The sequence below is a fragment of the Chrysemys picta genome, chromosome 16 (assembly GCF_011386835.1).
Source record: "Chrysemys picta bellii isolate R12L10 chromosome 16, ASM1138683v2, whole genome shotgun sequence".
NCBI lineage: Eukaryota > Metazoa > Chordata > Testudines > Emydidae > Chrysemys > Chrysemys picta.
Window position 1 is genome coordinate 13,294,570 of NC_088806.1, and position 15,328 is coordinate 13,309,897.

The 15,328-nt window shown below is 45.7% G+C and overlaps 2 protein-coding genes across 2 annotated transcripts in view; both read right to left on the bottom strand.

The window, feature by feature from the left end:
* The window catches only part of LOC135976036 (nascent polypeptide-associated complex subunit alpha, muscle-specific form-like), a 1,165,876-nt gene that overhangs the window by 642,585 nt on the left and 507,963 nt on the right, over positions 1-15,328 (bottom strand). The window lies entirely within an intron of this gene.
* LOC112058664 (nectin-3-like) overlaps positions 1-15,328 on the bottom strand; it is a 79,698-nt gene that overhangs the window by 3,114 nt on the left and 61,256 nt on the right. The window contains 1 exon segment of the mRNA XM_024112895.3: positions 11,741-11,892. Coding sequence (XP_023968663.3) covers positions 11,741-11,892 — 152 coding nt within the window.

Consider the following 15,328-nt stretch of genomic DNA (forward strand, 5'->3'; position numbering starts at 1 on the left):
AGAACCTCAACAGCTTAAGTGGGGAACGGTGAAGGACTCCCAGGTTAAATTATGTTGTGCAGTTCTTTGGTTATTAATTTCCTTTTAAGAGAATGATGTCAGCAGTGTAATGAACAAAAGGAATTCAGATTATGATTTTAGTGATCCAGAAGTTCAACCTGAAGTGAAAAAAATTTGTTTCATCCTATAAAGGAAAAAGGATAGAGGTTTTAACAACCCCAATTTACCAGGATCATCATCATCCTTCGATTTAAGGCAGAGACTGAAATCAATTCTTTTTTTCCCAAATCAAGGCTGGCACAACTGTTTGTTCTATTAAAGAAATAAAGGTTACATTCATATCTACAACACTTCAGATGGCATCAGAACCAGGTAATGGGGGCAAACTCAAGTCTTTAAGAAATAAAAGATAGTGCTATAATCCTTCCTTAGTTCTCCTGACCGGAGAGAATTGTTTTCTGAAGTTTCATCCTTTAAACTCTTCCATTTGTGTTCACAAGTAAGCAATGCTTGCTTCTTGGAAAGCATTTTCCACTTGCCATGAAGTAAAACCAGTGTCAACTGCAGATTTTTTGCTAATTGATTTATATAGTGTTAAGGGATCTATAAAATATGGTTAGTTGAAAACCTGAACTAGTAAGATTAATTTGAATATGTAATACTGTAGACAAGTTTATGTTATATTCCACAACCTGAATGTCTAAAAGGATTGCACGATGTAGCTATCTTAAAGTATCAATAAAATGGGATTATTGCCTCAGTTTTCATTTGTGTGTGTTCAAGTCTCAAGAAAACATAATCCAGAATACTTGTATTTTGTATCTACTTTTATCTAGGAGCTACTTATTTTGGAAACCTGACAATTCATACGCTTAACAAGCAACAGCTATTAAAGCTTCTCTAGTATTTTCTAAAATTGAACTCTGTCTTAAATGTCCTTGTAAATTTAACTTTTTCTGAAATAAAGGAACAACCCCGTTCCCCCTGCTCCTTCCTCCCTCAACTACCAAATGTTGAGGCCAGAATAACTCCACTGTTGCTGCTGTAAGAGCTCAAGGACAAAACTTCCAGAAGCAAGTAAACACTACTGTTTTTTGTTGTTGTTGTTGTTAGCGAACTGCAGACATCTCATACCCAACCCAGTGAAACAGTGTTTCATATTGGGCACCTGAAAATTGAGGCACACAAAATAATTAGTCCATTTTGACAAATTTGGCTTAAGACAGTGGCTCTCAATCCTTCCAGACAACTGTACTCCTTTCAAGGGTCTGATTTGTCTTGAGTACCCTAAGTTTCACTTAACTGCAAAACTAACTGCCTGCAAAAATCAGACATAAAATTGCAAGTGCCACAGCACACTTATGGAGTAAGTGTTTGCTTTTTCATTTTTACCATACAATTATAAAATAAACCAGTTGGAATATAAATATTGTACTTGCATTTCAGTGTAAAGTATATAGAGCAGCATAAACAAGTCACTGTCTGTATGAAATTTTAGTCTGTACTGACTTTGCTAAGTGCGCTTTGTGTAGCCTGTTGTAAAACTAGGCAAATATCTGGATGAGCTGATGTACCTCCTGAAAGACCTCTACATACCTCCAGTGGTACGCATACCCCTGGTTGAGAACTGCTGGCCTAAGAGCTTCCTTAACTTTTATTTCTATTTCAGCACATGCTAACTAATGAAGTAATACAGTTAATTTTGTATAAAGCTAATGATCTGCCTTAACCCACTGTGACAGACCCAGACCAGAGGGGTACAGGAGTCTGGTAGAGGGCAAATATACTGGTCACTGGATGAGTAGTTTTCTGTTCCCTGAGTGACCAGAGAAGGGGCTGCACTAGAGTAATCAGGAACCTGCTAGAACCAGTTAAGGCAGGCAGGCTAATTAGGACACCTGGAGCCAATTAAGAAGAAGCTGCTAGAATCAATTAAGGCAGGCTAATCAGGGCACCTGGGTTTTAAAAAGGAGCTCACTTCAGTTTGGGGTGGGAGTGTGAGGTGCTGGGAGCAAGAGGCACAAGGAGCTGAGAGTGAGAGGGTGTGCTGCTGGAGGACTGAGGAGCACAAGCGTTATCAGATACCAGGAGGAAGGACCTGTTGTGAGAATAAGGAAGGTGTTTGGAGGAGGCCATGGGGAAGTAGCCCAGGGAGTTGTAGCTGTCTTGCAGCTGTTACAGGAGGCACTATAGACAGCTGCAGACCACAGGGCCCTAGGCTGGAACCCGGAATAGAGGGCGGGCCCGGGTTCCCCCCAAACCTCCCAATTGACCTGGACTGTGGGTTCTCCCAGAGGGGAAGGTCTCTGGGCTGTTCCCCAACCCACATGGTGAATCTCTGAGGCAAGAAAATCCGCCAAGAAGCACAGAACCCACCAAGATAGAGGAAGAACTTTGTCACACTGGTGTTAAGAGTGGGATCTTGGGGTGCACAGCGCGGCGGAAGAAGGAGGGTGATTTAAACAAAAAACAAACAAAAAAAGGAGAGGGTTTATTTTTTTTCACCACAATGGATGACGTAGTGCGGGCACTGATACAAGCTACGGTGGCCCAGCAGGAGGCTACCCGTGTCCAGGCAGCCGCCCAATAGGAGGCAGTGCGGCTGCAGCAAGAGACTAATCGCCTGCTGATGGACCAGGCTGCTCAAGACCGAGCTATGTTGCGGGAACTGGTAAACCAGGTAAAGTCCCTTACAGAGCTGAATCGCGGCCATGATGGGACGTGGCTCATACGGGTCAGCCATTGGTTGCAGAAAATGACACGGGAGGATGATGTAGAGGCATACCTTCTGGCCTTTGAGAGGACAGCCCTACGGGAGGCCTGGCCTCGAGATCAGTGGTCTGGCATCCTTGTCCCATTCCTGTGTGGGGAGGCCCAGAAGGCCTACCATGATCTGCCTGAAGAGGCTGCGGCAGACTACCCCCAGCTGAAAGCAGAGATCCTGGCCAGATCTGGGGTAACGACAGCAGTGCGGGCCCAGCAGTATCACGGTTGGAGGTACCAGGAAGACAAAACCCCGCGGTCCCAATTGTATGACCTCATCCATCTCGCACGAAAGTGGTTGCAAACAGAGTCCCGGAGTCCGGAAGAGATACTAGCGGTTCTGGTCATCGATCGATACATGAGGGGACTACCACCAGACCTTCGTGCCTGGGTAAGGCAGAACGAACCATCCACCTATGATGAGGTTGTTGCCCTGAGAGACGTGAAGGGCAGCGAGGGAGCTGACCCGACCAGTTAAGGAAGAGGCACCCCGGGTTAAACTAGCAGCACCAAGCCCTAAAGTTTGGGTGACTGGGCCACCAGGAGGGCCCAGGTGGGAAAAGAGAGAGGGTGAAGGCCCATTAGAGGCCACAAAGAATCGGAGCACTGAGGGAGAAGAGGATTGTGATGTTAGACTGCCCAAACCAAGAGACTGGGTAACGCCTAGGGCTCCATACAGATGTTATGCCTGCGGGGAGTGGGGACACATAGCTGCACAGTGTCCCAATGCTGAGGAGCCTATGAAGTGTAACCTGGGGAACTGGGCAGATCCATGCTCCCTAATCCACCTTGTGGGGGTCTCACTAATCCCACATATGTATACCAGACTAGTGAAACTAAATGGGGTAGAGACCACAGCACTGGTTGATTCGGGGAGTGCTATCACGCTTATCTCAGGGAAGCTCGTGAAGTGTAGTCAGCTGCTTCAGGCTAAACATACGGGGATAACATGTGTCCATGGGACAGTTAGTTACTACCCCACCATCCCAGTAAAAATCGAGATCCAAGGGAACACTATTGAGGTAGCAGCAGGTGTAGTCCCTAAACCCCCATACCTGGTGCTCCTAGGGAGGGACTTCCCAGGGTTTGGAAACTTACTCCCAGTAGGGGGATTGGAGAAAGATGGGGACCCTAAAATTGATGAGGCATCCACAGCAAACTGTCAACCCCCAATCTTCTCTGAAATATTCCCAGATTTGTTCTCCACTCCCAGACAGGGTAGAAAGACAAAAAGGGAAAGAAGGGCAGCTAAGGCCTTGGGAACCCGAATACTGACCCAAAGCCAGAGGGTCACTCTTGTAGGTAGGCAAACCTGTGCAGCTGAAAAGGAGGCCACGCAGGAGGGAGAAGCACCTGAGTCTGACCCCCACCCTAATGCTTCTGAACCAGTAGAGGCAACAGAGACTGGGCCCCTAGATCTTGTGCAGATTAGCCCCGGGAGAGGAAATTTTGGATGGGACCAGACAGAAGACCCAAGGTATGACAACATTAGGAAGGAGGTGACTGAAATAGATGGGGTCCCTGTGGAAGGAAAAACCCAGGGACCAGGACCCTACTTCGTAATGAAGAAGGATCTCTTATACCGGGTTGCACCAGTACAGGGGCAGAAGGTACAGCAGATCCTAGTACCTCAAAAACACCAGAAAGCTGTATTAAGTCTTGCTCATAGTCATCTTTTTGGGGGGCATTTAGGGGTAGAGAAGACCCTGGCACGAGTCCTACGACGGTTCTTCTGGCCCGGAGTACATGAAGAAGTGCGGAGGTACTGTGCCTCCTGCCCAGAGTGTCAGCTACACAGTCCCCGTCCCCACTTGAGGGCACCTTTAGTATCCCTTCCCATCATAGAGGTCCCCTTCGAGTGAATAGCCATGGACTTAGTGGGACCCCTGGAGAAGACGGCTCGGGGCCACCAATATATACTTGTTGTTTTGGACTATGCTACTTGCTACCCAGAAGCTGTCCCCCTGCAGAACACGGCCTCTAAAACTATAACCAAAGAGCTGGTGGAGATCTTTGCCCGAATGGGGCTACCGAAGGAGATATTAACCGACCAAGGAACCCCATTTATGTCGAAGCTAATGAAGGACCTCTGTACGCAGCTCCATATACATACCCTGAGAACTTCGGTCTACCATCCACAGACTGATGGGTTGGTAGAAAGGTTTAACCGAACCCTCAAGGCTATGATAAGGAAGGTGGTAAGTCGGGATGGGAAGGATTGGGACACCCTACTATCCTACCTTATGTTCGCTATCCGGGAGGTACCACAGGCCTCAACTGGGTTTTCCCCCTTTGAGTTATAATACGGGTGTCACCCCCGTGGCATACTAGATATTGCCAAAGAGTTTTGGGAAGAGGAACCCAATGAGGGGAGAAATATAATAGAGCATGTAATGCAGATGCGAGACCGGATAGCCCGGGTTACCCCTATTGTACGGGAACATTTGGAGAAGGCCCAGGAGGCCCAGTGAACCCATTACAATCGCCAGGCAAAAGTGCGACAGTTCCAACCAGGGGATCGGGTTATGGTGTTGGTACCCACGGCAGAAAGCAAGCTTCTGGCCCAATGGCAGGGGTCCTATGAGGTGGTTGAACCCGTGGGAGAAGTAACCTACAAGGTGCGGCAGCCAGGACGCAGAAAACAAGAACAGATTTATCACGTTAACATTCTGAAACCATGGCATGCACAAGAGGCATGCACAATGGTCCAAAAAGACCTAACTCAGGAAAACATGCCTTCCAAACAGCTGAGAGTGTCTCCCGATTTAACAGCAGACCAGAAGAATGAGGTGTCTGAGATGATCTTCCAGAACCAAGATGTGTTCTCGACAAAACCGGGTCAAACAACCAAGACGTATCACCACGTCGTCATGAACCCTGGGGCCAGAGTAACAATGAGGCCCTATCGGGTGCCAGCAGCAAAAAGGGAGCAAATAAAAGCAGAAGCAAAAAAAAATGCTGGAGTTGGGGATCATCAAAGAATCCCACAGAAAGTGGTCCAGCCCAATCGTGCTGATGCCCAAACCTGATGGCACCACAAGATTTTGCAAGACTTCCAGCGACTAAACGAAGTATCCCAGTTCGACACGTACCCCATACCTCGCATAGATGAGCTAGTGGACCGTCTGGGTAACGCCCGGTACTTGACTACCCTAGACTTGACAAAGGGGTACTGGCAGATTCCCCTTGCAGAAGATGCAAAGGAAAAGACTGCGTTCTCTACATCAGAGGGTCTTTTTCAATATACTGTCCTCCCTTTTGGACTACATGGGGCCCTAGCTACCTTCCAGCGCCTCATGGACAAGCTATTATGCCCGCATAACAGTTATGCTGCTGCCTACTTGGACGATGTGGTCATTCATACCCCAGACTGGGAAACTCACCTGGAGAAGGTGGAGGCAGTCCTTGATACCTTCAGGCGAGCTGGCCTTACAGAAAACCCTGCCAAGTGCGCTGTAGGGTTTATCGAGGCCAAATATCTTGGCTACATTGTGGGAAAAGGTCTGGTAAAACCCCAAGTGAACAAGTTAGAGGCCATCCAAAATTGGCCCCGACCAAGTCGCAAGAAACAAGTCCGGGCGTTCCTAGGTGTGGTGGGGTATTACCGATGATTTATCCCCCACTTTGCCACAAGGGCAAGCCCCTTGACAGACCTAGTGAAAGCCCGTGGATCTGATCTGGTGAGATGATCTGACGCAGCAGAGGAAGCATCACAGACCTACGGACTGCCCTCTGCAATAATCCCGTACTGATAGCCCCTGATTTCACCAAGGAGTTTATCCCGCAGACAGATGCATCGGAAGTAGGGTTGGGGGCCATTCTATCACAGATGGTCGGGGAGAAGGAACACCCAATTCTATACCTCAGTTGGAAACTCCTTCCAAGGGAACAAAAATATGCAGTAGTGGAGAGAGAATGCCTTGCTGTAAAATGGGCCATGGAAACATTGCGCTACTACCTGCTCGGGCGCAGATTTGTCCTTGTGACCGACCATGCCCCTCTTCAATGGATGCAGTGGAACAAGGAGAAGAACACAAGGGTGACCAGATGGTTCTTATCCCTCCAACCTTTCCAGTTCTGTGTGCAACACAGAGCAGGGAGGCGTCATGGCAACGCCGATGGCTTGTCACGTCCCAAACTGCCCAACCCCTTGGCGTTGAGCAGGGGGGAGGGATATCTGACAGACCCAGACCAGTGGAGTACAGGAATCTGGAAGAGGGGAAATATACTGGTCACTGGATGGGTAGTTTTCTGTTCCCTGAGTGACCAGAGAAGGGGCTGCACTAGAGTAATCAGGAACCTGCTAGAACCAGTTAAGGCAGGCAGGCTAATTAGGACACCTGGAGCCAATTAAGAAGAAGCTGATAGAATCAATTAAGGCAGGCTAATCAGGGCACCTGGGTTTTAAAAAGGAGCTCACTTCAGTTTGGGGTGGGAGTGTGAGGTGCTGGGAGCAAGAGGCACAAGGAGCTGAGAGTGAGAGGGTGTGCTGCTGGAGGACTGAGGAGCACAAGCATTATCAGATACCAGGAGGAAGGTCCTGTTGTGAAAATAAGGAAGGTGTTTGGAGGAGGCCATGGGGAAGTAGCCCAGGGAGTTGTAGCTGTCATGCAGCTGTTACAGGAGGCACTATAGACAGCTGCAGTCCACAGGGCCCTGGGATGGAACCCGGAATAGAGGGCGGGCCCAGGTTCCCCCCAAACCTCCCAATTGACCTGGACTGTGGGTTCTTCCAAAGGGGAAAGTCTCTGGGCTGTTCCCCAACCCACATGGTGAATCTCTGAGGCAAGAAAATCCGCCAATAAGCACAAGACCCACCAAGATAGAGGAGGAACTTTGTCACATCACTTACTTGTGCTTCTCCTAGTTTACAGCCTGGAACCCCAAATAAGCACCCTTCAACTGAATGCTTACAATGGAGTATTACCGTTTCTGTTCAATATGTAATTTGTCTTTCAAGAATGAGAAATTTCTGCCCTCATTTTCTGTTCGCAGCATCTCTCTTTATTTAAAATAAATAGATAATGCCTCTCACCTGTGGAATTCTAAAATGATCCAAAGTTGTTGCTTTAGACTCCAGGATTAAGCTGCACCCTTCAACTCAAGTCACTAGAAGATTTCTACCAGAGCTGTAGGAACACTCTAGCAACACAGTAACAGCAATCAGATGGTAACCTTAAGGTAATTAAAGTTAAGTCTCTTGAGAAAAAAATCCATTTCTTATTAGACTATCAGGGTGGGCTGAATAAGGAGACAAGCTGCTAACAGAAGGAAAATCATGTAACACTAATTTCTCATTCTGCTGCATAGCTTCTCTCTTCATAACAAAAAGAAAGGTAGTAAGCAATGATTCAAAGAAATGGGATGGTGGGCGAGAAGCAAAGCAAATTTTTAAATTATTACAATAGAATAGGAAGAAGCACAAGTCCCTCCTACCCACGATATAAAGCAAAAGTTTTATATAGTTTAAGGAATTATCTAGGCACTAACCCAATTGCATCTTCCTACCAAAGGATGCCTCCAATGTAATCAAAACTTACTTTTCAGATCTTCCGCAGCTGAAGCTCAGATGCTCACTTCCCACAATGTCACCCGATGTCCTTGTACAGGAAGTCTGGTTTCATTCCATGAATCATGTTCCAGACACCACCAGACATGCCAACTACAAATGTTTATCCTTTTGCCTACAGGAACTCTGTATATCACACTTCAATCAAAATGCCGGGGCCTTTGGGCTTCACAATACAACTATAGTGTGTACACTTGAAATATCTTTAGAGCTCTAGGAATGCCTATCTATACCACTGCCTCTTCAAATGTATTGCTAAAGACTGGAACAAAATGATGGGACAGCCATTTCCCAGGATCTGTTGGAAGAATTTAGCTTGGGTAGAAAAGTTTCTGAACTACAAGTAACTTAACTTATCCTACAATAACTGGGGGTTTGCTTTTTGTTGGGGTTTTAAGAGGTTGTCAGTGCAGATCCCACTGTACATGACTTTTTTTTTTAATGAACACTGTCCATGGGGGCTGCACGTGTGCTCCGTCCCTCCTCATACTCCTTTGCAAGGGTATAGGGAGTGGAATGGCCGTGACCCTCCCTCAGGTCCCTTATAACTTGAAGCCCGTGGTAGCTGAAGATTGAAGAAATGGGTGAAGAACAGTTCATGGGATCCACGCTGATGTTAATATCAGTGAAGTAGTATGGTTACCTAACTGATTGTAACAAACTTTCCTAGGTATTTTGTCCACAGGTTCTGCTCTTGGTATACATGTCCCACATGAGAGTGTTTTTATTAATAGCATTGTTCTGTTGGGGTTGATCCGGCACCGTAAGAGCCCTGGCAACCGTCATAGCCAAGACCACTCCTACTGCTCACAGTTCCTTTGCCAATAAGAACGGGAAGTTTCAGGACTCCTTAACTGCAATAGACATGTCATCACCAACTTGGAATCTAACACAGCTTCCTAGGAATTTGATGCTTTGTGTTAGAGTCATAGACTTTAAGATCAGAAGGGATCATTATGATCATCTAGGCTAACCTCCTTCACAACGCAGGCCACCGAATCACACCCACCCACTCCTGTAATAAACCCCTAACCTATGTCTGAGCTACTGAAGTCCTCAAATCATGGTTTAAAGACTTCAAGGCACAGAGAATCCTCCAGCAAGTGACCTGTGCCCCACGCTGCAGAGGAAGGTGGAAGCCACCCATGGTCTCTACCAATCTATCCTGGAGGAAAATTCCTTCCTGACCCCAAATATGGCGATCAGCTAAACCCTGAGCATATGGGAAAGACTCACCAGCCAGATACCCAGGAAAGACTTCTCTGTAGTAACTCAGATCCCACCCATCTAACATCCCATCACAGGCCATTGAGCATATTTACCGTTAATAGTCAAAGATCAATTAATTGCCAAAATTAGGCTGTCCCATCATACCATCCGCTCCATAAACTTATCAAGCTTAGACTTGAAGCCAGATGTGTCTTTTGCCCCTCCTCCTCCCCCCCTCCCGCCACTGCCCTTGGAAGGCTGTTCCAGAACTTCACTCCTCTGATGGTTAGAAACCTTCATCTAATTTCAAGTCTAAATTTCCTGATGGCAAGTTTATATCCATTTGTTCTTGTGTCCACATTGGTACTGAGCTTAAATAATTCCTCTCCCTCCCTGGTATTTATCCCTCTGAAATATTTATATTATAGAGAACAATCATATTTCCCCTCAGCCTTCTTTTGGTTAGGCTAAAAAAGCCTCCTTTCATAAGACAGGTTTTCCACTCCTTGGATCATCCTAGTAGCCTGTTCCAGTTTGAATTCATCCTTCTTAAACATGGGAGACCAGAACTGCACACAGTATTCCACATGAGGTCTCACCAGTTCCTTGTATAACGGTACTAACACCTTCTTATCTCTACTGTATCACACTGACGTCTCATAGTCATAGCCTGTGATCAAGCAACACTCTATGGTCCTTCTCCTCCACTGTTACTTCCAATTGATGCGCCCCCAGCTTATAACTAAAATTCTTCTTATTAATCCCTAAATGCATGACCTTACACTTACAAGCTTCTTCAAATGTTATTTTCAAAGGGTTTTTTAACACTAATATTTTGCATAATGTTTATACCAATTTAGTTCAAAATATTGACATTCCACCTTTGACAGTGTTGTCTGAATTCTCCCCAAGCCAGATTAAGCTGTACCGAGTTCAACATGGCTCACCTTCCCGTCCCATTCAATTATAGTCAACGTGCTCTGAGATATACAGCATGTGCCACTCTGCTATGAAGTAGTGAAGCCTGCTCAAGTATGTAATTGGCATACAGAGGGTATGACTTCAATGTTTTATATGTGGATTGTTTGGTGCCATCTTGCTCAATTTCATTCTCCATTCACAGCCTCCAAGAAAGATAATTTTTCTGCTCTGTTAGCCAAAGAGGCAGTTACTTCACTACTCACTCTCAGTGGTCTACAGGCTGAATCAGCAGTTTTCACTAGCTACAATGCCACCAGCATAGTAGCTACTGAGATAAGAATGGATTCAGACCTTCCAATAAAGATTTGCCCTCAAGAACTTAGAAAGAATAAAATGAATTTATACTTCATGTTCTGAATACTGCTACCACCTGTTAATTGAAACATTTGCCCCTATTGATAAAATTAAATAATTCCATTTAGTTTACCCCCATCATCATGGTAATATAATAATGTTGGGTCTCAGCTCTACTATTGATGCTACTGCATATGATCTTCATTAGGCCCTGGTACTCTTTCAATATGCTGCTATACTCAAAGGAATATGTACTATGGTAACATGGCACTTCTGTCTGCTACTGAAATTCTTTACCGTCGGAAACACTGTAATAAGTGCTTTCCTGATTTAAATACTAACTAAAAGTCTGCCAAAAGCAATACTCCACCCTCAAGAGAGTACCACACAGACGGGAAGGGGCAGGTGGAGCCAGGTGCTCTAACCATTTCTGCCCCTTGTAATTAGCATTATGCTTGCTCCATAGGAGTGTATGAGCAGCGTCACTGTTATTCTGACCAGCTCAGCTGAGGATAAAGGAATAAAACCAGACTCCCTCAGGAAAGCGTTTTAAGCTTGGGTTTTATAACATTTCTTCCCCCCGCCCCCAACTCTGCAATTTTATTTAACTCCTTACCAGCACTTAGGGCTAGTACATCATCTCAGACACTACTTTGGTCCTTTTAAGTACTACGATTTACAGACAGCATGCATGATGGAACAACGATATTAGCCCCTAGAAATAGTAGCAATACTAGTAGGGTAATGGTTTATTTCCATTTGTCCTTCCCAGTTTTATATGATCTTTAATGAAAGACTGAGTTTTAGGTAACCTGTTATAGAACATGGCTAAAAAACACATTCAACTAGACACCTAATCCAACTTCTGACACAGTATTTTAAACAAAGCATGCGTAAGAAGTGAAGGGAGAAACAACAACTCACCTAAAATGTAGATCGTCTTTTGATCACTTCTTTGTCCAAGGGAATTGGTCACCTTACAGACGTAAGTCCCAGTATAATTGAAAGTCAATGGACTGTTGAAATGCAGAATATTATTTGAAGACATTAAACCTTCAGGCCATTGCCCATCCAACCTGAATTAGACAATATTTGGAAGTTTAAGCATTCTCAGAATGTACACAATAAAATTTAAATGCAAAATTTATTATCTGAAAAAGTTTAACTATAATTATTTTATGTTTAAAATAGCTTGCTCTGTGGAGTGCAATTATTTTGTTACATTAAATTCTTTCAGTTAAAGGAACAATATCGATGTCATGTTAATTCGTTTGTTTCTACTACAAGTCTGTTGGAATTTTGAAACTTTTACTCCTGGGAGAATTCTGTGCCACTGCACATAATTTATGTTCCCCACAGATTTCTTTGTTTCCCTGCAGAAAAATGCCTTTCTGATGGGGGAAGCAAAGGGAAGCCATAAGAGCGGTCAGGCTACCCTCCCCGGCAGTATGTTTTGGGTGCCCAGGGCAGCCGGCAGAGAGGTAAATCGGGTTATTTACCTTTTACAGTAACTGGAGTTCTTCGAAAGGTGCCCCCTCTCCCCCAATGTGTGCTCCACATCAGGATATGCACATGCCCGGAGAGGAGTTTTCACTCAGCAGTGTCTATGGATCCATATCTGAACCCTGAACACCTCGTGCCTTGATTCAAGAATATATAGGGAGGGCGCACCCAATGCCAGTGCAATTTCTTCTCAACCACCAATGTTTCAAGACAGGCTCCGAGGCAGAGGGGAAGGATGTTGGCAGTGGCATACCCTTGGAGACATACGTCTGGAAGAACTCCAGTTACTATACAAGGTAAAGAAAGAGGAGAGATTACCTGAGTAGTGTCCCTATGGGTGCTCCATGTCAGCAGACTCCCATCAGGGAACAGGGTGCCGAGGAAGTGGATTCAGGATGGATCACAGGACAACATCAAAGGCCATGTCTGTCCTGGAGGCAGGCATGAAAGAGTATAATGCTGGTAAAACATGGGTCACAAAGACCAGGTGGCTGCTCTGCAAATGTCTGAAATGGGTATATATTTGACAGGGGCTAGAGTGAGTCCTGGTGGAATGAGCAGTAACTCTCAGGGGAGGAGGGTGGATTAACAATGAAACTTCGTAGCATGAGAGGATGCAACCTTCAACCCATTTGGACAGCCCCTGGGTGCAGATCAGATGTCCCCTTTCATTCCTTCTGCAACAGAGATGAAAAGTCTAGGGGAAACCCAAAAGGGCCTACTCCTGTCACGGTAAAAGCCAAGAGCTCTTTAAACATCAAGTGTATGGTGGCTCACTTCTCCATAAGAGTGAGGCTTGGCATAAATACTGGTAGATTAATCTCCTGCTTAACATGCAATTCAGAAAAGACTTAGGAACTAAGTCATCTTATTTTGGTAGAGCACTGGGTCCACCAAAAAGGTTCCAAGCTCTTACGCTCCTGGCCAAAATAATGGGTACGAGGAATAAGGCCTAAAGGGCCAAATGAAGTAGGGAACAACTCCCCATAGGTTCGAATGGAGGTTTCCTCAGAGCGTTGATAACTAGAGTGAGGTCCCATGCTGGTGTTAGTTCCTGGATAGGAGAAAAGAGGTTGAATAGGTTCTTGATACACTTTGCAGTGCAGAACTTTTTTATGGGAAGGTGGTCCTTGCCTACCACAAAGCATAGGAATTGCTTGTGTGAGGGATGAATGGCGACATGGAAACAAGAATCCTGAAGGTTCAACTGTCATGGACTCACAGATCGTGCCCACTCTTGGCCCCATGCGGTCTGTGGGGGGGTGCCCCTTTCAGTGTGACAGCACTTCTCGGGGGTCCACTCTCTCTCGGGGTCAGTCCCCCACTTCGTCACATCAAGGAATAAAGCCTCCCAGACAGAGGGAATTATTGGTCCTAGGGTCATATTCTGAACGATCAGGAGCAGATGGAGGTGTTTTAAGTCCTGAGGTCCAGAATTGGTCTGCTCCCCACACCCCTCATGGGGTGCCTTCTGGACAAGAAAATACCAAGAAGAGAATCCTATCCTGATGAAACAGAATCCTCTCACAATTAAGTCTGATGGGACAGCTTCAATCTCCACCAAAGCCAGGAGGAATTTTACCTCCTGCCTTAAGAAGTCTTGGTGAGAAGGGTCCCTAAAGAGGAATGGGGTGGTAAGGAGCTGGACTGGATGGAGAAGCCTGTGAAAATTGCTTCTAGGATCCATCTGTCCAAAATGATGAGCTCCCAGGAAGATAGGTAATAGGAGAGAGACTCCCCATAATGGCGGGAGGGGAATAAGTGCAATATAAGATCCACAGCAAGAAGTAGTTTACCACCATCAACCAATGGATCAAAACAGACATTGAAGATGTCACTGGCTGGGAGGTTGCTGAAGGGGAAACCCCTTCCTTAGGGAATTTGGGTCTCTTCTGCATGTGCATGTGCAGGGGAAGTTCAGCCATTGTCATAGGATGGTAGTGGACTGGGCAAAACTGCTGAGCTGTCTGTAACCGGATGTATTTTCTTTATTTGCAGATATACAGCTGCCTAGAGAACTTAGTGTCACCCACTAGTTCTTCAGAGAATGGTGGGACCCATACAGGTTGTCACTTAACAACTTGAGGGCCCTCAAAATGAAGGTCCTCTATAGTATTTTGTACCTCCCACGGGAGGCCTGAAAACCACAGCTAGGAAGGTTGGCACAGGACTATTGCCATAACCATAGACCGTTATATGCAACTGACAATTGTACAAACCCTGGAGAGATGCCTTGGCAGCTGTTTGACCCTCTGCAATGAGGGCCTGAAATTGTTCTCTCTGCTCCTGAGGCACATATTCAATAAGATGAAAATTTTTAATAAACTGAAGTCACATTTAGCCATCGGGACTTGATAACAGGCCACTCTGAACTACCAGGAAGCCAACTAGCAATTCTTATGACCCAGCAGATCCAATCATTTTAGATCCTTGTCCAATGGTGTTGAACAGGACTATTGCGGTCTGTTCCATTCATTAGAAGTCTTGACCACCAGAGAGCTGAGAGAATAAATACTGAGCCTCTGGGAGGGATAGAATACTTTTTGTAGACTCATCTATACAGAAGTGCAACAGTGGATGGAGTTCACCACACTCCATTTGCTAGGGAATAGAATAAGCAAAGCTTCACAGATGGGCAAGACAATCTTGCCCTGAGGTGAATGTAGGTTATCCAACAAGGAGTGTCAGGAAATCCAAATCTCCTTTACCAGGACTTGTAAGGTGCCTCCTACCCTTTTCATGGACTCTTGAAAGGCCTTAAAGTTAGTAGGACAGGATGCTGAAGCAGGCATGACCCTCAACTGATGAGGAGGATTTGCAGGAAGGTGAGGTTTCTTCCTCTTCCACTGGTTCCTGCTGTAGAGAATGGGTTTCTGGGGCACAACCTAGATGCACTGGTTGATGTTCCTGAAGCAAATTCTTGAGATAGCATCCTGGTAACAAAGGTAGCCATAAGAAGCCCATGGGTTCCAGCAAGCGCACTCTGATGAGGCATAAAGGAATAGTACA